The sequence below is a fragment of the Haliaeetus albicilla genome, chromosome 23 (genome assembly GCF_947461875.1).
Source record: "Haliaeetus albicilla chromosome 23, bHalAlb1.1, whole genome shotgun sequence".
Taxonomy (NCBI): Eukaryota; Metazoa; Chordata; class Aves; order Accipitriformes; family Accipitridae; genus Haliaeetus; species Haliaeetus albicilla.
Genome location: NC_091505.1, coordinates 1,565,011 through 1,588,493, shown reverse-complemented (window position 1 = coordinate 1,588,493; position 23,483 = coordinate 1,565,011). Strand labels below are relative to the sequence as shown.

At 42.6% G+C, this 23,483-nt stretch overlaps 2 protein-coding genes across 5 annotated transcripts; one reads left to right on the top strand and one right to left on the bottom strand.

Moving 5' to 3' along the window:
• Positions 1-8: 8 nt before the first annotated feature.
• CETN2 (centrin 2) lies at positions 9-4,613 on the bottom strand. The gene is made up of 5 exons (XM_069810844.1): positions 4,504-4,613; positions 4,108-4,266; positions 2,434-2,562; positions 1,596-1,733; positions 9-792 (listed from the first exon to the last, which is right to left on the bottom strand). The coding sequence occupies exons 1-5, from the start codon at positions 4,504-4,506 to the stop codon at positions 703-705; spliced, it is 519 nt and encodes a 172-aa protein (XP_069666945.1). The 5' UTR covers positions 4,507-4,613; the 3' UTR covers positions 9-702.
• A 298-nt stretch (positions 4,614-4,911) lies between these two features.
• On the top strand, positions 4,912-17,891 carry NSDHL (NAD(P) dependent steroid dehydrogenase-like). Of its 4 annotated transcripts, none has more exons than XM_069810841.1 (8): positions 4,912-4,973; positions 7,169-7,219; positions 9,548-9,709; positions 10,651-10,797; positions 12,205-12,333; positions 14,326-14,468; positions 16,061-16,163; positions 16,879-17,891. In XM_069810841.1, exons 2-8 carry the CDS (start codon positions 7,199-7,201, stop codon positions 17,212-17,214), a joined length of 1,041 nt encoding a protein of 346 aa, XP_069666942.1. In that variant the 5' UTR covers positions 4,912-4,973; positions 7,169-7,198; the 3' UTR covers positions 17,215-17,891. The 4 variants fall into 4 exon arrangements, with proteins under 4 accessions (XP_069666942.1, XP_069666943.1, XP_069666944.1 ...); XM_069810842.1 differs by lacking the exon at positions 4,912-4,973 and adding an exon at positions 5,292-5,315; XM_069810843.1 differs by lacking the exon at positions 4,912-4,973 and adding an exon at positions 5,331-5,354.
• The last annotated feature ends 5,592 nt before the right edge of the window (positions 17,892-23,483 follow it).

Sequence of the window (23,483 nt, the reverse complement as noted above, 5' to 3'; positions counted from 1 at the left end):
AACTCTGATGGCTTAAAATAAGACACTTTATTTTAAATATGATCTTATATTTGCAGCCACTGAACATTCCTGCAAACATACAGAGCTTTCAGCAGCAGCACTGGTAACTTTCCTCTTCTTTCTCAAAGAGATTTCTTTAAACATGTGAACTGAACAGCAGTAAGTTAAGTTGCAGCAGTCCATTTACTTACTTTTTTTTTTTTCAGTTTACAGAACATACTAAAAAAGGGTGAGGGAATAATCACCATAAGACAGAGTATAAAAAGGTGATCCCTGCAAATACATCACATAAAGAGTTCACTATAGCTGGGCCCAAACAAAGACATTAAATCAAAAATTTCAGCTGCTGGGAAATAAGAGATTTACACTGTCTGGTTTTGAGTCCTCTCTTTACCAAACCATAATCATTTGCCACATGTTTTTTAGTCAGAGAAGGACCTGAACACTGTCACTGACAGATGTGATTTGTGTATTGAAAACAAAGAGTGTAGACATCTTATGAGCACAAACAAGCACCCACGTTACTACACATAAACAGGTTAGCGCTTGGTAACTGTTCACAAACATGGGTTTAAGATCATCCACTTAAAAAAACATATTGACCTACATTTTCTGCCATCTCAAAAGAAATAAAAGACTGTAAAAAAGTGAGGCACCAACCAAACATATATACATATGTGCAAAAATAAATAAAATCATCTCTCAGTAAAGGCTGGTCTTCTTCATGATCCGCAAGAATTCTTGCTCGTTCACTTCCCCATCCCCGTCTCTATCTGCTTCATCAATCATTTCCTGAAAGATATTTGTATTCAGAAATTAGATACAGATTAGACTAGGATTAGAATTATTAGATGAATTCAGAATTAGAACCACTTTTAGTAAATTGTATTGAAGGGGACAGCATTAGCTCAACATCAGACCTACTATGCTACAAAATATTTACTAAACTAGACAATAATGTGTTTTTCTTTATCTATTTACACAAAAATCTGTATAGAGAGCATTGTATTATAGGAACTGTCCTGGAAGAAACGAAGTGCTTGGAGCAGAGTTGTTCCTTTTACATCACTGTAACTCCATAAAACTGCAATTCTACTGATGCAATTTCGACAGCCATGTATGCTTGACCCATCTTTGACCTCAGAGTCCATTTCACAATCACAAATTGACAGAAGCTCTTCCATCTCTGCCAGGAGACATTTTCCTAACAGTTTAAGTGTAAAGATCCCACAGGACACTAGAGGACAGCACCTAAAACTGAGAGATTGCTGTCTTTACCTAAAACCTGACCCTGAGAGGCCTTACTTCCCCTACTGAGACAGAGATTCCCATTCCGTATTCTTGCTGCTAGCTCTAGTGCTTAGCAGACCAGTCAGAGATGGCTCAGCTCTTCAGACAGAAGGAGAATTAGACTGTGACTATTTACATAGGTTTTAAACAAATGTAAATATGAAACCAAGAAATACATGGAACATTCTATGACTGCCTTCCTATTCAACAGGGACAGCGTAATCTGGACCTTTCTATGTTCACTATACACAAAGGCAGACAGTGAGTGTTTGTGTACGATATGGTTTCATATATCAGGTACAAACCTGCAGCTCTTCATCTGTGAGATTTTCCCCCAGTTCTTTGGCAACACGTTTGAGATTTTTGAAAGAGATTTTGCCAGTTTCATCGTCATCAAAGAGTTTGAAAGCTTTTAGAATCTCCTCTTTGGAATCTTTTTCGGCCTTAAAGAAGTGAGCATAAGTTTAAGGAAAAAAAGTAGTGGTTATGTTGTAGGTAACACTCAAAGTTATAAAAGACAAGCATTGGATAGACTGAGAAACTCTCTTAAGAGCAAATTTAAGGAAGCCCGGCCAGCAGGAAGTATACGTACAAAGGCTGAAGGTAGACAGAGCCACAACCATGCCTCCTGAACTTCAGGGCTACAGGGAATTTTTTTTCTTTCCTAGCTAGCGAGATGTCTTTGGGATTTCACTATCAGGATCTTCCACTGTTAAATATCTGTTTTTACTCAACATGTTTTAAGATTTTTAAAACCAGCAATTTCATCTGTAAATATCTTAAAACTCAAGAAAAGAAAATACAGTGCATTGCTACAGAGTCATCTGTGTCACATGTCAATAATCCTGACAGCTTTCTGCGGGCCAGAGCTGGTTTTAATCTGTGATAAAAATCTTGATTTCAGTTTTTCCCTTTTCTCACACGCACACACACAAAACTGATTGCCAAAGAAACTTGTTAATGACATAATTATTTCAACCTTACCTTGAAAAATGAGACAGATTGTCTTGCAATTCTAACTTTTATATATTTTGTTGTTAAGATTAAAATAGTGCTTTCATCTTCCACTAAAACCAAAAGGAGATGAAAGGTACTCAGCCATTTTCAAAATTGCTTTCACTTTAAGTTTTAAAATTTACACACCATTTTCTGTGTCATCACTATCAAGAAGTCATTGAAGCTGATTTTTCCTGTTCCTTCCTTATCGATATCTGATATCATTTTCTTGATCTCTTCTTTTTTAGGTTCAAAACCTAGTGCTCTCATGGCCACCTGTAAGGACAAATATAAATCATACAAAACTATAAAAAAACCATGGGGGGTAAAAAAATTTGAACTTTATGCCACACCACATTAAAACATGCATTCTCTGTCTCAAGGAAAACAGCAAGGTAGGAGGCAGACTTAGAGCAATGCTTCTCTACACACAGGGGCACATCAAGATGCAGAAAATGGGAATACAACCATTCATATTCTGGACTTGTCCTTCAGTTAATTCAGAAATTTCCTTAACACATTCTTACCACTGCGTCCACCAGTCCCAGCTCAGAACTGTCAAGAATTTGGAGGGTAAGGGTATATAACGGAGTCTTGGAAGAAATATTTTCTCTGAGAAAATCTGGATTTTTTTTTTATAAGGTCTTAGCATACCTATTTTGGTATATACTTTTAAAATTCTTGTGATGGGCACTCAGAGCATAAAAGAATCCCACTTTGATTCATATTTTGAAGGAAAAATCCCAAACTGTCACACAGTGCTGTGGATAGCAATTTCCAAGGCTACTGGAAAATTCGATGTTACTCCATTCCTGTCAAGGGAATTGCTACTAGTATTCCCTTTGCAATGAGAAATAAGGCACTGAATGATTTTAAAAAAAAAAAAAAAAAAAAAAAAAGCTTATTTGGGGCCCTGTTGGAAGCAAGATGGCTAAATGGAAGACCCAGAAATGTCTCAACAAAATGACTTCAAGACAAGCGACTCATGAAAGAAGTTTCCATCATACCTGCAAATCTACCAAACTCTAACAACCTGATCTGATGGCACAAACATGGAAGGTCTTAAGCTGGTAGACCGCAATTTTTTATTCTAGTAACAAAAAACTTTTTCAACGAATGTTGGGAAAACACAACTCAAAGACTTTGTGTGCCCTTCTGATAACACTCCTACAAGCAGCATATCCAAGGATGCCTTCACTTGTAGACACATGCATGCACACCTACACACTTTACTTTTTCCTCCTTTGATACAGGGATGAGTGGCAAGTTTGAAATCAGCTCTCCTCCCTATAGTCTTAAGTAATATGGACAGCCAGCTAGCACATAGGAAGGGCAAATTCTGAAAGCAAAGTAAGTCCTAATTTATTGATTACTGTTCTTCCCAAAGGACAGCGGTGGGGAGGGACCGAAAATGTTTTGCAAGAAATAAAAGCCTGAAAATGAGTAACATTGGTGTATTCCATAGCTTGGGTAAGCTAATTTGCTAAGCATGCAATCCTCAACAACACATAAGAGGGGGGAAAAAACCCCCACTTTTTTAATATGCACACACCCTTTTTGATGTTTTGCTAAGAGAGAAGGAGGCAGTGCAGAAAACACAGTACTATCAATGTATTTTGGCCAGCCTGGCCCTAAAGACACCTGATAACAGCAGTAAAGAGCCATAATTAAAGAGAAAAAAAGTACCTGTTGACAACAAGGTTTTATGCTGGGGGCAGGGGGGAATCTCTCCTTTCCTGTGTAAAGTCATTTAGGCGTTTATGCCCCTGTTATTTTATAACCTCAGCCGAACTGTGCTTTTAGCACCAGGAAAATTCTAACCTTTAGCTCCTTAACATCTATGTTCCCGGTGCCGTCTGTGTCAAACAGGTCGAAAGCCTCCCGGATCTCCTGCTTCTGCTCCTCAGTGAGCTCCAGCTTGGGACTCCCCTTCTTCCTCTGGGACGCGGCTCCTAGCGAAGGCTTCTTAAAGCTGGAGGCCTTGGCACAGCAACACAAAGGCAAAGGAGGATCAGGCCGCCGTCGCCATCACGGCGACGCACCGCTCCGGGAAGGGCCGGTGGGAGAGCGGCCGCCTCAGCCCTCAGCCCCCAAACCCCAGCGCGGCCCCGGGGCCGCTCCGGGCTGACAGGGGCCTCCCCCGCAGCCCCGCCGACCGTAGCGCCGGGAAACCGGAGGGGAGCGGAGCGGAGCAGGGCCGGGCCGGGCCGCACTCACCATCCCGGCGGCCGGTGCCCGGGGACGGCTCCAGTCCTGGCAGGCCCAGACTCAATGCCGCCCTTTCCCATTGGCTTATACCCCTACGCCGCTGCTATGGCAACCCTCACTCCTATTTGGTGGAGAGTCAGGGCGGGAGGCGCTTAGGCGATAGCTATTGGCCAATACGTGGCTGGGGCGGATCCAAGAGGCGACTGACCGGGGAGAAGAGCCTCTCCTTCCGTCAACGCCATTGGCCGAAGCGGGGGGAGGCCGCGGACCAATCAGCGAGCGATAGCCGGCTAGCGCGATGCTCAGCCCAGGGCGCTCGGGAGGAGAAGCGGAGGGAGCCGGTGGAGTGGGCGGGGTCTTCTGGAAGCGTCCGCGCCGATTGGTGGAGCGGGAGGGAGAGAGGGAAGGGCTTGACATGGGGGCGGAGCCGGGCCGGGGGTAAGGGCGGGCTGCGGAGGGCAGAGGGCGCCGTCGGTGAGGTGAGGGAGGCTGAGGGGCGTGAGGAGGGCCGGGGTGAGGTGAGGGAGGCTGAGGGGCGTGAGGAGGGCCGGGGTGAGGTGAGGGAGGCTGAGGGGCGTGAGGAGGGCCGGGGTGAGGTGAGGGAGGCTGAGGTGAGGGAGGCTGAGGGGCGTGAGGAGGGCCGGGGTGAGGTGAGGGAGGCTGAGGGGCGTGAGGAGGGCCGGGGTGAGGTGAGGTGAGGGAGGCTGAGGGGCGTGAGGAGGGCCGGGGTGAGGTGAGGTGAGGGAGGCTGAGGGGCGTGAGGAGGGCCGGGGTGAGGTGAGGTGAGGGAGGCTGAGGGGCGTGAGGAGGGCCGGGGTGAGGTGAGGTGAGGGAGGCTGAGGGGTGTGAGGAGGGCCGGGGTGCGGGGAAGGTCATGGGGGCTGTGGAGGGGCAGGCTGAAGGCAGCAGAGCCTGCAGGGCTGTAAGGAGGGCTGGGGTGTGGGATGGGTTGTGGGGCCTGGAGAGCTAAGAGGGGCGGTAGGGGAGGCTGTAGGGGAATGCGGGGTAGGTTGTGGGGTGTGTAGGGAGGGAAGCTGGGGGCGAGGGAGGCTGCAAGGCTGTGAGGAGGGCTGGGACATGGGGAAGGGTGTGGGGTGTGTGGAGGGGCAGGCTGAGGGGCTGAGAAGGTGGGGGTGGTGTGAGGAGGTGTGGGGTAGAGGGTAGGTTGTGGGGGGTGTGGAGTGGGAAGCTGGGGTCTGAGGTGCTGGGGATAGGGGAGGCCGCAGGGATGTGAGGAGGGCTGCGGTATGAGGAAGGGCAGGCTGTAGTGGCGTGTGAGGAAAGCTGGGAGTGGGAGAAGCTGCGCGGGTGTGGAGGACGGCTGAAGGGGTGGGGGGGCTCTGGGATGGGGGGGCTGAAAGAACTGGAGGGGAACTGAAGACGAAGTAGTTCATAAATTGCATTTTGGAGAGGGGTAAGGCCTGTGTTAAGGGAGATGTGGGGGTAGAAGAGGGGGCAACTGGAGGGTGGATCACCCTGTGCCCATACTTCCAAACCAGCTTGGTGTTCCTGGCTGGGCAGGCACCAATCCTGCCTTTTTTTTGGCTTTTTCCTTGCCATTTCAAAGGGCTTTTCAGAAAAATAAAAAATGAAGAGTGCTAAACTGTGTAGCTTGCAGAGTAAGCCAGTCCCACAGATGTATTTGCTTGCGTGAGGCATGGTACTGTGATAATTTTATAGCAACATTGGTGTAGCTGTTCCTGGATCTCATCCAGTTGTGTTGGCACTGGTGTTCATGAAGTGAGATAGGTCAGAGAGCTGCTCTGGCTGAAAACCAACCCAGGCACAAAATGATTAATTTTCAGCTAGTCATAGCTTTGATCCATCTCAGTGCAGTAGGAAGTAGTGGGAAGTACTGACTAGGAATAAGGAGAATCAAATCAGCCTCTAAAGCAGTAGTTTATCATAGTGGTGGTTTAAAGAGCCCGTAAAGCTGTCAGAAGTCTTTGTGTGCAGCTTGTCTTTATGTTGGAAACGGATCTAAATAGACATGTTGTCTTTTTCTGTCTTTCAATTATACCCCAAGCAGTAGGATCCCAGCTGAGTTGGGAATTTTGTTTGCTATTGCTGGGAGGAAGAGCGTATTTTAATGAAACTGGTGGTATCAACAGCCTGTGATATGAAAACTTAGAAAATCTCACCACTAGCTCCCCTCTCTTTGCTGATGGGCACCAGTGAGCGCTGGTGTTTCTTCTGTGCTGTGTCTGCTGCTGTGGAACAGGCGGGCATGATTCTGCTGAACTGCTTGAACTTCAGTTTTATTTTGTTGTTCCTAACACTCTTGAGTGGCTATATTTTTGAAGAGGACATTGTCAAAACCTGCAATCGTGCTCATGTTATTTGGAGTGTAAATATTCAGACTTAAAGGAAGTGCATGAAGCTAATACTAGCTAAAATAAGATGGTGCCTATATTATCAAGGGTATTTTATTGTATTAAAATTATGCCTTTGAGAAAGCTATTTGATCTCACTGTTACTCTTGTACTGCTTATTTTGTTCAGCAGGGCAGAGAGAATTAGCTCACTTTTTTCACGCTTCTGCTTTAGCATAATGGCTTCAAACCTCGATTTCTATAACTAGAAATGTGGTTTTAAAAAAAAGTTTGGTTTGTGTTAATGGCATGCTTAAGTAAAGTATTGTATTGTGAATAAAATAATATTCTCCTTTTTTAAAGGAATCAGGTTGATAGTGAATCATCTGAGAAATGGCCACACGCCTCAGATCGGTAAGTTGAGGACTTAAACGATGCTTTATGAAGACTTGTCTTGCAGAAACATATTTTCATAGTTGCTTCTTCTGAATATTGCTAGGGATGACATGAGACTGTTCCTGCATTAAAACTAATTCTAGAGGTAATGGTGGGGGAAACGTGATTTTCCAAGGAATCATTTGCTTGGTTTAGTTCCAAAGATCCAGGAATGCTCCAACTCCCGCAAGAACACCAGTGGTCTTGTCAGTGCTGCCAAATCAATTGGTCTGGAGATTTAGTTACTCCAGGATCATTTCTACATGCCTTATAACATTATTCCATGTTGTAGTGCAGGTGAAGGCCCAGTTGAGGTCCCTGAGACCTACTAGACCATTGTAACCTCTTTCTGTGATTACTGCATTGGATATAGGAGATTAGAATATGGGAAGTGTAACATTTTGCTTAGCTCAGAGAGGTGTTTGGACGTTACTCTTAGGAGTACATTTTATTAAGCTGTTCTGTTACATTACCGATGGTTCTTGTTTATAGAGATTTCTACCTTCTGAACTATTTTCTTATTAATTCATATGAAGCTTATGGAAGACCAGTGAATCTCAGATATTTAAGAAACAAAGAAACAAAAAACCCAATGTGGTGTCATGGTAGAGAGTGTGAACAAGCTGTTGTATCTTCACAGCACAACACTAGATAGGTAGCAATTCATATCCTAAAATCAATATAGTCATGTGTAGCCTGGCTTTCTACCTGCATTTTTTAAACCAGCTAATTAATCCAGGTGCAGCACTGTTAGCTGCAGTTATACTGATTCTGGTCATTGAGTTGGTTCATTTACTACTTTCCCAAGAGGTGTGTGTACGAGATTGTATTGTATATTATAAATATGCACTAAGGATTATTAAAATAGTCTGCTTCTCATCACCAGTTAGAATAGTGTCCTTATACTTTGGCAAGTGGAAAACTATCATACACAAAAACCTGGACTATCTCATCTGTACCGGTAAAAAACGATTCTGATGTTTAAAGCCAGACAGAGGGCGTCATTCTGCCACTGTAAAACTTCAGTTCAGCACATCTAAGTGCAGTCTGCAGTTTGGGTGCTCTCATTTTATGAAGAACTCACTGGAATGAGAAAGGGTACAGGGGAAGGCAAGTAAAAAAAATATCGATGGAAGGGAGCGACTGCCTTTTGAGGAGAAACTGAAAAGGCTAGACCCCTCAACAGGGAGAGGACACCACAGAGGGGAGGGATGTGACAGACTTTAGAGAATCAGGAAGCTGATGACTAAAGCAAATGCAAAACTGTTGTAGTGGGGGAATACAAGGAGAGTGAACTGCAGAGAGTCCTTAGACTCTCATATTCTATGTTGTCTGTTCTCTTGCAGCTATCAAAACCAAATAGGCCACTGGGCCAACCCATTAGAACTTTTAATTTTTTTTAATCAGACTGTATTTTCTATGCACCATTCTAAATAACTGGTTATGATTTAATGTAACTGAGCAACTGCAGTGAACTCTTCTAATTTTTGTTGTGGATAATCGACATTTTGCAGTAGAACCGTTGTTTAAGGATGTAGCACTTAGAAACTTCTGAACAATTGTTGTCTTTGTGTGGTTTCACTGGGTTGAAATTCCCTTCAGCTCGATAGAATAACTGCAGAGGTGGGTTTTTGGTAGCAACGATAAGGAACAAGTCTATTTCCAACCAGGACAGAGCATTCTTTGTGCAAAAGCTTCCTCAGACTCGTTGCTTGTATGTTCTGTGCTGGCGGTAAGGTCTTCAGTCTTGGTCCTGTTAGACGAGTGACCAGGCTGGAATCTGTTAATTAGTGCCTCTAGCCATTGATTTTAAAAAGCTTAAAAAAAGAAAGGAGGAACTAATGACTAACTAAAAAGGACAAGCCTTGCCTTTACCTGATTGCTTTCTTGGCTTGGAGAAGCCTAGGTTTCACATGGTCTGAAAATAGTATTCTGAATTATCTGTGCCATGTGGCTGAAGCAAATTCTGTTTGCTTTACCATCAGGGCAGCGTTTGTCAGAGCCAGTCCTCTTTTCCTTCCCTACTATGTGAGCCGCTTGGTTATGAGGCAGAGTCATGCCAAAGTATAAGCCAGCATGTGAGCCGTGTGGACCATTAGCATGTCTGAACTTTTAAGTTACTGTGATAGCACAGACATATTGAAGAGTCTTTTGATATCTGAATTTAGACTCCACCAATTAAACTAGCTACTGACTAGTTGTGCAAAATTCCAGCACACTTTGATCTGGGGAAGTTCAGATCAGTTTACTTGCGCAGTTTGTGGTGTGTGTCTGCTTGCTAAAGTGCTTTTCTCCCTGTCTCTACAGGTTGGTAAGAAATGTACAGTGATCGGCGGGTCAGGATTCTTAGGCCAGCACATGGTGGAGCAGCTCCTGGAGAAGGGTTACATGGTCAATGTGTTTGATATTCAGAAGAGATTTGAAAATGACAGAGTGCAGTTCTTCCTGGGAGACCTTTGCGACAAAGAGGTACAGACTAACAATGGTACATGACATGGGTAGATAGAAGAGATGTCTGATTAAATAAATGTTCATTCAAATAGCTTACCGAGTCTTGCCTGAAGCACTAGAACACCTGAAGGCATTGCACAGGTTGTGAAAGGGTATGTAGTATGCCCCCCAACCTTTCCCTGTGAAGTCAGTAGCCTAAGCAGTTTTCTGTGGAACCCTCATGTAGAACATTTAAAGAAATATACTTGATGTCTGCTTGAAGCTGGAAAGAGCAGAACTTGTTTCTGTATTATGATTTGCATTACTGTTAGCTCAGATATACAGTCTAATTATAATCACTGTTGGTAATTGCATGTGGGTGCTCTCCTAGCTAACCTCAGCTGCATGAGAACAGCAGAATGCATTATTCCTAACAGTTAAGGCACGCTAAGAACTCTTGCCTTAACTCAGTCATGCACGCGAGCCTTGGCAAAAACATTTGTATGCAATGTGAAGAGACATCTCCCCACCAGTATAAAGTATCATGTCTCAGAGCTTTCTGACAGTTATCTCAAACACAGACAGTGCCATGGGGTACTGTTGGCTGTTAAACCTGCTGCTTGCTGAGTTTTCCGACTTCTACCTCCAGGTTATGTTGAGTCTCATACTTGCACTTGAGACTATTGCAAGTAGTTAAGTCTAGATAGCCTCCAGGTCTCAGAAGGTTCCTAGGTTCTTCTCCAGAAAGAAAAGATGATGTAATGTGGTTTTGTCTAGCAAGAGAGGACGTTGTGAAGGTCCTGGACTCTAATCCTATTCCAGCTGCTCACCTTTACGGAAAGAACACGACTTGAAACTTAGTGGTTTTGTTTCCATGAGAAAAAGAACTGTGTCTTATTTCCTTCCTTTTTTTTTTTCTTTTTCCTGAGTGGGCACTGTTGCTGTTGCTTCATTGCTGTCTCATGTGATGTGTCTTCTAGGCTTTGCTCCCAGCTTTACAAGGTGTGTCGGTGGCATTTCATTGTGCATCACCAGCACCTTCAAGTGACAACAGGGAACTCTTTTATAAGGTGAATTTTATGGGAACCAAAGCAGTCATTGAAGCCTGCAAAGAAGCTGGAGTGCAGGTAAGGGTAGGAAAGCACATGGAGACTATAAGATGCTGATGTGACTTTATAACAATTGGAGCATGGACCAATTTCAATCTAGTTTGATAGAGGGGCAAAGGTCTCTGAGATACTGAACTGCTACTTGTTCTGTGAAAATTAGTAGAATAGAGAGACTCTTGGTCTCCCGCTTAGTGTCTGGTGTAAGCTCAGTCCATGTTTGCCACAGAAAACCTACACATTGCAATATTCCTGACTGTAGGAAAAGCATCCATTAAAATTTGTCCTACTAGATGTCTGGGAATCACCCATGGGAGAACCATGACTGACAAGAGGATTCTTTCATGCTTTAATAAGGGGACAACTCTAAAGATAGCTCTTCCAGCAGTGGAAGTATTGATGGCATCTATTACCTATGTGAATTCATTGACATATAATGAGAAGGAACACATTTATGCCATAATCTCAGGATAATTTGGTTTAGAAAGTCATTTGCCCACAAAAGAAAGCCAGAGGAAACGAGGCCGCTGTTCAGGCAAGGTTGTGGGGATTTTTTTCTCCTTATGTTATGTTGATATCACATGAGTTTTCATTTAAATTCTTAGCAAATTTTCAAGTGCAATGCCTGTAAAGATCCCTTACTTATTCTGGGCAGAGATGTTGCCCCCCAAAGCATGTATTTTGCTCAGTGTCCATGTGCAAACACAGAAGTGATAATGTTTAGAATTAAATGATGTCTATCGCACAGGACTCCCGGCCTCACAGTTTGTTGTATGTTGGGTTTCCCCCCCCCTCATGTAATAAGCTGTTGTAGGAAATGGGCAATGTGGTGTTTACCTTCAGGCTTAGTCTGGATTCTGTCAGAGCAAGGAGTTAAGCCTTGTTGGAACTTGTTGGATCTAGTCATCTTTCTATTACAGTTTAGATCTTATTTAAAACATGTTTCTGATTACTCAAATACATCACTGACTTCCTGTTTTGAATCCACTAGGGTACATTTTTATCCAACGAAAACATCCAAGATAAGAATTCTTTTTGGTTTAATCTACTGTGATATCGTTATCGTCAAGATGAGCAAATATCTCTTAAAAACACTTGTTGCGTGTTAAGTGCTAAAATATGCCAAGCCAAGTGGGCACTCTGATTTTCCTGGAGATGTTTTCCCCTTGACTGGCTGCCTTACATGTTTGTTGAAATGTTTTAATCTCCTTTAGGTAGCGCTAAACAGTGTGACAGAGTCAATTAAAAGAGTGGGAGTTTTCTTACCTGCAATCGCAGATCATTTTCTGTTAGCCTACATTCTTCTAGACTTGGATTATTATCTGTAGAATCAGTTGCTTAAATGTTATTGTCTTTACTCAGCCTTCATAAATAATGACCCTTTTGGTTTAGGTTTTAAACAACTGTTTTCTTCCACATCTATTGCAGAAACTGGTGTTAACTAGCAGTGCCAGTGTAGTTTTTGAGGGCACAGACATAAAAAATGGATCAGAAGACCTCCCTTATGCAAAAAACCCTATTGACTATTACACAGAGACAAAGATTCTACAGGAGAAGGTATTTGTCATAATATGGTTAATGTTGTTATTTTCGATGCTTAAAACTGCCCTTCTAAAAGTAGGGCATGCCCTAGGGGACACAACAGACTCTTCAAGACTGAACAGATCTCTCTTGTTCTCCAGAATCTCTCTTTCATTAGAAAGAAGTATCTCGTTCTTACAGTTGAAAAGAAAACCTGTGCAGAATCATGCATATGCCTGCCAGAGTTTTCAGAGTATAACTGAAATAGAAAATTCCCTTCTTTTAGACAAATCTGTCTGATTTTAGCCCTCTTATTCTCAGCATAAAGGCTAGTGAGCTGTGGATTCATTTGTTCTGTTACAGACAAGTATGGCAGGTGACTACCACTTGCATCTTTCACAAGTGACCCACATCCTTTTCCCTAGGCGTGCTGATGGGTTGGTCCAGGGGATGCTTTCCTAGCAGCTGTCTAGCTGTTGAAATACATAAGTTCTAAGTTATGTCTTCCTTGGCTGATGAAACTCCTAAGTAGTGTATTCACTTAATAAAAAGAGAATAAAATAAAGCTGTGACATAAATTACCAAGGCAGTTGAATGAAATAGTGTGTTACGCTACAGAGGTGGTTTCGAGAGGAAGAATAAAAGAACTGGCAGAGATATTGCTTTCATTGCCAGAGCCATGTGATAATCCCATTTCTTAACTTATCCAGCTTTGTTTTAAGAGCAGTTGAGGGGAGTTTTTTGCCTTCTCTGCTCCTACTGGAAGGCTGTTTCAGAACCCCATTTACCTGAATTGCAGCCTGAAGTTACAGTTGGGATTGTGAACAAGTCACTGGGGAAGGAGAAGATAAGGTGGAGATGTGGACTGAGTTAAAGGGGCATGGCAGCCTAATAACATGTTGTAAGCTAATGCTATTGGCCATGTACTGAAAATATTCTTGTTAAAAAAGATCTAAAAATTTCCCCTACATCTGAATGTCCACTACTTTGAACATTAGCAGACCACCAGCATCTGTTCTATTTCAGGTTCTTAATGCTGCAGTATTTGTGGTTTAAATATGGAATGACAATGTTTTAAATCAAAGCGAACAAACATTTTTTTTGAACTTTTTTCAGTGGCTTGCATTTCAGTTGTGGAAAGAATCCATGCTTTTTGTGCCTGAAGAATATAGACTTGCTTCCATACTGAAGCTGACAGTGTGCCCTCTAAAGCTGAGCATTAGCCTTTAAGGATTTTTCTTACGTTCCTTAAAAAGAGCTTAATTGAAAATGCAGCATAAAAACATCTGTTCATTCACAAGCATAACCACTTTGCAGTAAAGTGGACTAATAAAGTGGAAGCTTGTGAGTAGCAATCAAGTCTAGCCCACTATGCTTGTAATTATGTCTTTGTTTTGGGTGAAACAGAGAAAGTATTCAGTGTTTATTTGTATGTGTTTTTCTTGGATTTTTAATAGAAAATCCAGCAGCTGTTAAAAATTAGTAGAACATGTTGTTTGGGAACTCCCAACAGATTAAATCTTCTTCAGAGATGCCCTGCTAAATCTGGTTAGCCCTGCCAGGAAGATGGGATCACACCCTTCTGAATGAGATCAAGAAGGCCCATCATGGAAATCTTCCATTGATTGATGAGACAGATGGAGACTGAATTGCTTAGTGTCCTTCTTTTCTCCAACATGTCCATAAAGAATTCATGGTGTGAAGGAACTTTCAAAGCTCCTCTGGTTTCTGTGGTGTTAAATGAGAGGCGAAGAGTTCCCTTCCTTTGCCTGTCAATTCATTAAGTGTTCAATAATGAAAACAGATTTTTGTCTGTTTTTTCTCATTAAAGAGAAGTGGGAGAAGAGATGGGAACAAAGGAAGGATCATTTGTAAAGGCAAGGGTGGACAGTAATTCTTCCACCGATGTCTTCCCAAGGAGATGGGGGAATGCCCACCCCCTTTAGTGATGATCTTGGAATATGTTACTAAGCTGTATTTTTCTTCCCAGCCTTTCTCTCCTGACTTGGTTATCTTTTTTCCCTACAGGAAGTGCTCAGTGCAAATGACCCATGCAACAATTTCTTCACTACTGCTATTCGTCCCCATGGAATATTTGGTCCCAGAGACCCTCAGCTGGTTCCCATCCTCATCCAAGCAGCTAAGAGTGGCAAAATGAAGTTCATAATTGGGTGAGCAAGGCTCAGTCATTTTATAGTTTTTGTTAAAATTGATGCTGAACCTACAAAGCCCTTTTGGAAGGGAATTATGTTAAATCACTAGTGTTGTTGTGGCATGGAAAAAAGTACCTTTCTTTAATTTTTCACTTGTGACCCAGGATTCTGTTTTTTAAAAATCTTTCTGTGTTAGGGACTCATGCATGCAGATGGTAAGTGTTCATAATGCAAAAAGAATATCGGTGGGGAAAGCTGACATAGCTTGAGCTTTCTTTGCATTGTCTAAAGAGCTGTCCTTTTAAATATGAGAGAGCTCAGATTACTTGATGTTAATTTAATTAATATACACTTCTGGTATTTGAGGTTCTTGCAATTCAAAAGCCTATATGGCAATGTTTTAATATTTCTGATTCTAAGATCAAAGATATTTGTCTTGTTATGGAGCCTTGCAGAGTTTCTAGTGGACCACTGAAATTTTAGAGCAAGAAATAGTTCAAGTTACTACTAAGGATATTTTTATCAATTGTATTATGCTCTTGAAAGAAATGTGCTCTTTAATTTACAATAGATTTTTATTACATGCAGGGAGCTTGTTTGAGTGTATATGTGCACATGTGAATATGTGTTTCGGGTAGAAGGAAGAACGGGAGTAGGGTTGTGAGGGTTGTGGTCTTTTTGGTGTTGGGTTTGGTGGGGTTTTGGGTTTTTTGGGTTTTTTTTTTGGTTTTGGTTTTTTTGGCTCTCATTCTTCCTTACAGTTCAATTCTGAGTTCATCCCTCAGACTGATCTGTGAGCAGCAAACATACACAAACTCAAGGTTTCCACTTTGTGCAAGTCTTCATTCTCTTCCAGCTCAAACATGCATTCCTCATTTAAGTTTTCCTACTGCTATACAGACCTGTATATCCCTTCCAAGAAAGCAAATAAAATAGTTATACATCCATGAATATAGGAAATGAAAATAATTCTTTTGCAGAATGTTGGATTGCAGCAATACTGTTTTTATGGCCAAATGAACATGGTGATGGTTTTGTAACAAACAATTTGTTTGATTTAGCTGGACTCTTGAAAGTGATATGCAGATTCATTTTCATTTTCTCTACCTGTGTAGAAATAGATTTAACACAGTGGGTTAAATCTGTTTCAGCTGGGGCTGAGGTTGGCTTATTGAGGGAGTAAGTTAGAATTTCATGAGCCGAGAAATCCATAATTGAAAGCTTGTCCTTAAGTGACTTTCTTTGTGCTAGTTACCACTCTGTTTGTATTTGTTCTGCTGCTGTGGATCACTCTGCTGATTCTGAGACCTGTAGGATCTGCAACACCTGGATGCTTGGTAACGTGTGAGGTTTAAAAATGGTACTGTTACAGTAATGTAAACTTTGAGGGCCTTGACAAGAGCTAAGACAGTAACCGCCTTTCCTCTGTCTCCAAAATAACACATAGTGATTTCCTCTCTCTGACAGGGTATAGCCTGAAGTTGCAGCACAACAGAGCAGAAGAGGGATCTTGAAATAAATACATCTTGTGTGAAAGTCCTTCCATTTGCCACAGCAGATTTTCAGCCTAACTTGCCTTAGGGCTAAACTTCTTCCTTTTGTCTGCGCAGGGATGGAAAGAACTTGGTAGATTTCACCTATGTGGAAAACGTGGTCCATGGACACATCCTAGCTGCAGAAAATCTTCAGAAAAACTCTCCTCTGTGTGGGAAGGTAAGGAAGGACCTAGCAAGGGGAGGGCAGTGGGTGTCCCCTAGCTGAACTTTATCTGCAAGCCTCACTTGGCTTCATGTGTCTGCTCTGTAATTTATGCTGATTTTTGTCTGTACTGAACATCGATCTTGGAGATGAGTGGAACTAGCACACACAAATGGGTCAATTTTTTTCTGTCTATGGGTATAATGAATGGTTGCCCATCTGGTGACCATTGTGTGCAACCACATGGGCTAAGATGTATGAATATACTTTAACTTTATGCTATAAAACTCCTTGTGAAAGGAAATCCAGGCAGAATTGTGGGCAGCCAAGATGCATACATAAGAAACATAGTTATTTAGCTTTTACAGCAGAATTCAGAACAGATGAAACATAGATTTTCATGGCACCACCGTGCTCTGGGCATGCACTGTACATACAGCTAGGATGCTTTAATGTGTTTGCGTTGTGTTGTGTCCTTCAGTTTGTTTGACCGTCTATGAGTAATCTTAACCTCTAGGGTGTCGGAAGTAGCTGGCTTGCTTAGCAAAGAAGGGGTTCATCACTTTTCAGACAGAGGTGGTTAGTGCAAAGCAGTTTCTCATGAAAATGTGTTCTCAGTCAAGTCAGGGATGTCAGTCTCCTTGTGAACATGAGATGGGCCATCACAAAGACAAGTTTGTGAAAACCATAATGATTTTATCACCTGGCTTTTTGTCTTCCTTTCTTTCAGGCATTTCATATCACAAATGATGAACCAGTTCCTTTCTGGGCTTTCATGTCGCGTATCTTGACTGGCTTGAACTACGATCCTCCCAAGTACCATATTCCCTATTGGCTGGCATATTACCTGGCCCTATTCCTGTCTCTAGTGCTGTGGCTGTTAAGTCCACTGGTCACCATCAAGCCTACTTTTACACCTATGCGGGTAGCATTAGCTGGAACGTTTCACTACTACAGCTGTGAACGGGCCAAAAGAGACATGGGCTACAAACCAGTGGTGAGCTTGGATGAAGCAATAGACAGGACTCTGCAGAGCTACCCCCACCTACGCCGGGCTAAGGCCTGAGAAGTCCTAGATGGATTTTTTCTACTTGATTTTCCTAATTGCTTTGACATCTTAACGTGAACACTGAAGCAAATTTCACTAATTCTCTGGAACAGGGAGTTTTCCTGAAGGCCCTCCTCCTCACCATTATAAAGACAGCTTTATCTGGGTTGAAAAAAACTCATGTAGGAGCTGTGCTAACAGTTCTTTTCTTTGATGTGACTTCTTGTTTTGAAACAGCTGCTGAACCCTATGGACTATGAATAAACACCCTGCCGTGCCCTCTTCAGTCCCAACCCAGCACATCAGCATTCCTTCATCTTCTCTTTCCACCCTTGTCCTCTGTTTTGTTGCTCTGGTGATAACAGCCACCTCTTCTCATAGCTGCAGACTGGTTAATGAAATACTTCTCACGATTGGTTCCTCTCTGTGGTTTGGCTTTTTTCTATACAAGAGCAATGAAAGAGAGGCTTATGCCAAAAAGGAGTTCTGCCACCATCTCTTAACAAAATTGGCTTCAATGATTTATTCCCTCCATGATTGGTGGGTGGTTTGACTTCTTACTGAGGCATTAGAAGGAAACCTGAGAAAAGGCATGCTAGGCCTCTCTTTGTAAGGAAGCATGTGCCTTTGTGTCTGCAGGAGCCTATTTCTATTCAAAAACAACCCAAATAAATCAAGAAGAGATGACTTCCTAATTTTGTGTTCCATCTTTGAAAGGGCAGATCCCATGCTGAACATCTCAGCATAAACAGGATTTTAATCATTCTGCTTGTGGGGGAGAAATCTTTGCTGTGGCTGTTGTCAGTCAGCAAATACTATTTTACCATAGCTCACTTATTTCCCATAAAAACTGAATTGGTTGGAAGATCCAACTGCACAAAGCTCTCATCTTGCCTGACATGTTGTTGCTGGTAATGGTGATTTTTATTGCTTTGACCACTTAGTACATGAAAAAAACTTTTCCACAAGAAAATGGTTATCATAATTCTATGTTGACCAAGCTGTTTAGTTTGACAGTTATATTAAGTGTACTTTACCCTATAATCTTTTTAAGTGCTTTAGTTCTGTTTTGTTTCTAAATGAAGAGTTTAGGTTAGAGTTGGAACTTCCCTCCGTGCTAGTTCCTGGCTCTAGAGGAGTTTTGGTGTTTCAAATTTCGTAAGTATGGGAAGTGCCTCACACAATGAACCTCATCTGGGAGCTCAATATGCTGCAAGAATCCTATAGAAATCAGTTTTATTTTAACTTCTGGCTGTTTTCTGGAGAGTTTTATGTTGGCTTGTTTTTTCCTGGAAATTTTTATTTGCTGCTTTAACAGCTAGCTAGTTTTACTGACCTTTGCTTTGCTTCATCTTGAAGTAAATACTAGCCAGTTGCTTGGGCTAGTTCACACAGTTCTGGTTTGCACCAGTCATCTATCTTGGCCTTTTTTTTTTTTCTTTTTTTTTCCCCAGCCTGTAGGGTTAAATATTTAAAGCTTGAATTCTAGAGTGCAATTCTTCAGCAGTGTGTTCTTAAAAAAAAAAAAAAAAAAAAGCCCTGTGGTTCCTAGGTTTTCTGGAATCTGCTTGTGTCATCATATATCCCATTTCAGTGGGAGACAGATGCTGCTTTCAAAGACCTGAGCTGTGTTAGCCTCCATGTGATGCATCAATGTGCCAGCACAAATTCAGTGTTAATGGAAAGACCCTTTCTTCCCTCACTGTTTCTGTGTGTACCAGTGCCCCATCTAATTAAAAAAATAAATAAATAAAAAAATTGTGACATATAAAAGGAACACTCATATGGTGAAACCACGCCTGGCTGAGAGACATGGCTTTATTCCCAAGGTTTTGTAAAAGGCCAGGCATCTCACCTGCTTTAAGGGGTGAGGAAGGACTGAAGTATGTTTGTTCCTTGCTCCTTTCTGTAAAGCTGGGCCCACTTCTAGTTTTTGTAATGTAGTCAACTGACACTAAACTTGTAGCTCGTTACTAGAAGAATGGCTTTTTGTGAAAATGGACAATTCAGACGCATCTCTGCTATGTGCAGTAGAGGTAGCTGCTAAACCCAAGCCAGTGAGTACAGAAAGCCCTGAAGGACAGTGTGTTCTAGTTCAGATGCAGTGCTGCACAGAAAAGATGGTACTGCTTTTGGGACTCATGGTGCAGCACAGCAGAGAACTCCAGCTCCTCATCTGAGAAGTGCGAATAACACTGTCCTCGCACAGAGGTGGTGTGAGAATAGGATTGTACTGAAGTGAAAGGAGCAAGCACTATGATTGCTTGGAAGTCAAACATAAAAAATAGGTAAAAGCACATTTTGGCCTCTAGATGGCATTTCCCAGCTAGATCTGCCTTGCAGCTTCAATCAGTCCCAAAAATGCTGTCTCTCAGTCCTTGGACAACGTTCCAGTGGAGGGTTACTCATCTTCCCGTGTCTTTGGAGGACTGTCAAGCTAAGAGGTGAAGGTAACAACCAGAAGGTGCTACAGAAACAAGAGGCACTGGAAGTTCAAGTCTGCTGGATAAAAAGCAGCAGGCAGTATGGTTTCCCTCACGTGTCTGGTTAATACAAGAAGGGTAAACCAGAGGTTTGCCTGTACGGGGGCGAGCATTTTCCCAGAGCTGGGCATGGAAAGAAGCATTGCATCATGCTGAAGTTGGTTTGACTTGGTACTCCCTATATAATTAGGTCAGTTCCCAGCATTTCTTCTGGCAGGCAGACTAGCTTCTGTTTTCCAAAACAGAAGTAAACAGGCATTGCTGTGCCTATACCCCTGGCCACAACAGAGGAGGAACCTTGCTTTATCCATAGCTTCTTCTATCCTTGATCAATCCTCCTCCTCTCAACTCATTTTCTCATCGTAATAAGCACCTGCATAAGTCCCATCTTGTGTTTTCTGGGCAAGCCAATATGATCCTTCTGTACTTTCCTGTCTGTGATTTATTTGTCATGCCACCTCTTTGCAGCCTTTGTCTTGTGTGTGTGTGTGTGTGTGTGTATCAGCAAGCAACCAAGCAGGAGGCTACAAAGCAAAATTGCCATTATCAAAATTTCCTTCCAAATATCTAGGGTCAAATGTAGTTGCAATCTGTCGTTTTTTAGTAATGCTCAACCAGAGTTGCTAAAGACTTCAAAGACTTTCCTATAGCACTCTTGTCAAACTTGTCTCTCACTTTGCTTTCCTGGCTTTTTCTTGCTGCAGCTCCTAATTTTGCTGACCTGAGACTGTTTTTGGTTTGACAAGCAGTGGGAGAGATAAAGGAGATATCTTCTGTTGCTTACCCTAGAGAAAGGAGAGGGAGGGAAAGAGAGAGGTATAAAAGTGCTTTTCTAGGTGGAGTTGAGGTAACCAAGAACCCCATTTCCCCTCTTACAGAGAAATTGCAAAGGGGATGTGCACAGGAGGAGTGCTACAGTTAAGAAATACCTTTCAGTCTTGCCCTCAGAGTGTGGGTGAAGCTCTTGTCCAGACACACATCAGTGCCAAAAGGGAAAAAGGCTGGCTTTAAACATGTAAGAGGAGCGATTGATGAAAAAGCAGGTCAGAAATTATCTTGCATGTCCAGTGAGCAAAAAGGCATGGAGGCAAACTTAAGTCAAGCCTGAGGTGGATCTGTAGGAGGTATCAGGTGGAGGATAACGTTTGCATCACGCAAGCGTGTGGTTACCATTGTGGAAGATCAGTACCTTCAGTGACTTCTAAATACAGGGACCTACTGATGCATTGCAGTGTTCAAATGCAGCCTTTTGTGAAACTGAAAGGGGCACCTTTTGATTCAGTAGATCCTTACATATGTTATTAAAATCTGCTGATGCTAGTGATCACTAAGCACTAGTATAAGTTTCCACACCTTCTAGCACTGCAGAGCCAAACATGGCATGAGTGGGCTGGACTCTGCTCCTTGAGAGAATTGTTTACCAAGTTTTGCTAATGCTTGTGCAAGCGTTTGGAAAGTGCCAGGTCCACAGATGTAAGTGATGGTGCAACTTGGTCCTTATTATGGGAGAAGGAAAGCAACTTGTTTGCCTCAGAGCCCAGAGGAAGCTTGCTGAGCTGGTGATGAGAAATAAATAAGCATCTCCCTACTTGCAACAGAGCGTGTTTGAGGTGTTCCTGTTACCTGATTGCACATGTTGTTTTACTGTCTTAGCAATGCCATCAGGCTGGCACTTAGCCACAGCCTCTCTTTTGCTCTGCGTTTGCTGACAAGATCGTTTTGTCTCAGCGCTGAGAGCTCCTGACCTCCTGTGCAGGTGTGTCTTCATGACCATGGGTGAGATTATTGTATTCTAGCACTAAATAGTCAAGGATATATGATTCTGTTCTGCTACCTGCTATTAGGAAGGTGAGGTCTGGCATTTTGGCAGTGCTTTGTAATGACACCTCATGAAAAACCAGTTTGATTCCCTTGTAAGAAATGGGTGTAGTGGTTTTACACCCTTCTACTCATCACAGCTCTGCTCAGTCTCTACTGAGGCTTTGGTTTTCTGTCACCTAGGCAAAGGCGCAAAGAATTGATGGGTTAGTCACCTTCGTTCCACCTTCGGTGCAAGGATGGGGGCCAGATAGTTACACAGGAGAAAGTATTATCGAAAAAACAGGAAATGTTCCAATGGAGTTCAGTGTTCTGCAGTGGTGTTGACTAATTTTTCATGACTAGAAAATACTAAAAAATATTTAAGAATATATTGTAGTAACTGTTCAAATACAAGCTGGACTGGTCAGTGAGGCTGCATGCCTCTGGGCAGAAGTCCATTGCTGTCATGGGAATGATAAGAATTGCTATGCTACTCAGTACAATCACCTTTCCATAAAATTGGCTGCCTGGATTTTGAGACTTGAGCAGGTTCCTACCTTGTAGACATCACTGTTTCTGAAGGTATGTGTACTGCACTTCTGGAAAGGAACGTACTGTAGAGTTACACAAACTAGTTTTAAACTGGCTGTTTCTGGAAGTGGTAGCAGTGTGCCCATGGCAGAAGAGAGCTTAGAGCAGGCTGACTTACCGTAGCAAGAAGAGACTATGGTATAGGTATGACTGCAGTTCACAGCCAGCCAAACCTGCTAGCATGACCTTCTATGCTGCTAGCTGTGAGCTTTCCTGTGCTTACTCCTATATGGCTTATCTACTGGGGTTTGGCTAAGAGATCCCCTCTGGGACATCTGCTGGTCCTCAAAAAATAGAGAGCTCATCTGTTGATGTTTCAGAGCATTGGCAGTGTTTAATGCCCATTGCTCTTCCAAAAAAACCCCAAACTAGTCCACACCCAAACACAAAACTCTCATTGGAAAGTATCTAGTTTGCAGCTCCGTCCTCAATTTTTCTGTTTTTGTTTCTTGGATGCAAGTGCCCTTCATATTTGCCACATTCTCTCCTGGATAGTTCTCTTAAACTATGGTCAAGAGAATTCTGTTTCTTCTTTGAAAAAAAAATTTTCTTTTTTTTTTTTTTTTTTACATAAATGGTCAGAATCCTTTAAATCTTTTGCTGTTAGGCATTCTTTCCTGCCTGTGAGTGGTTTATGTGGCTGCAGCTTCCTTGTGTGATGTAATTCTTATGTCTTGCTGATCCCAGAAGATCTGCTTTGCAGTGCACTAAGAATATAAGGGAGGCAGATAAACAGCAGTGAAACAAGCATCAACCAGTGCTAACTGTGAAACATATTTATGAGAGGTGCTTGTGCTTTTCTCGTAAAGGAGATTCAGGGAGAATCCATTTCCTTGTAAGTCAGATACTCCAGGCTGAAATTTACCTACAGCTTTTACAGAAAAATTATGTTTCCTAACTGGAGATGGGGAAAAAAAGCTCTTCCGTCCGGCTCCTCCCTCCTCCCCTGCTGCAGGAGTGTATGTGTCCCTGGAGAAGGTTGTGTTGTTGAAACAGAGCAACAGAATGTTCCTCCTGCTTTGGGCTGTCTTCTCCAGCACACCTGGATGGCAGTCTTAACTGCACCTTTGGCTCGTGGCCCAAGGAGGGAGTCCAGGTCTGCAGCAGGGTGTGGGGGGGTTTCAAGCCAGACTCTCTTGGTTTCAACCTGGTACAGAGGAAAAAATGCCCCTTTTGAATTCTGCTCCTGGACTGATGAAAATAAGGGACTTGTTGTTGTTTACTTCAGTACACGCAGGGTTTGCTCCAGAGGTATGTAGCTTAACTGTGCTGTTTCCAGATGGTCTTGCCAGTAAGGCTGAGTTTGGTGGCTTTCTCCCAAAGCATCATGAATTTGTCAGTTATTTAACCTGTAGCTGCTAGCCTGGAAAAGCTGCTACTTCTTGCAGTGTTGAGAGTTACAGTTTTGCTAGC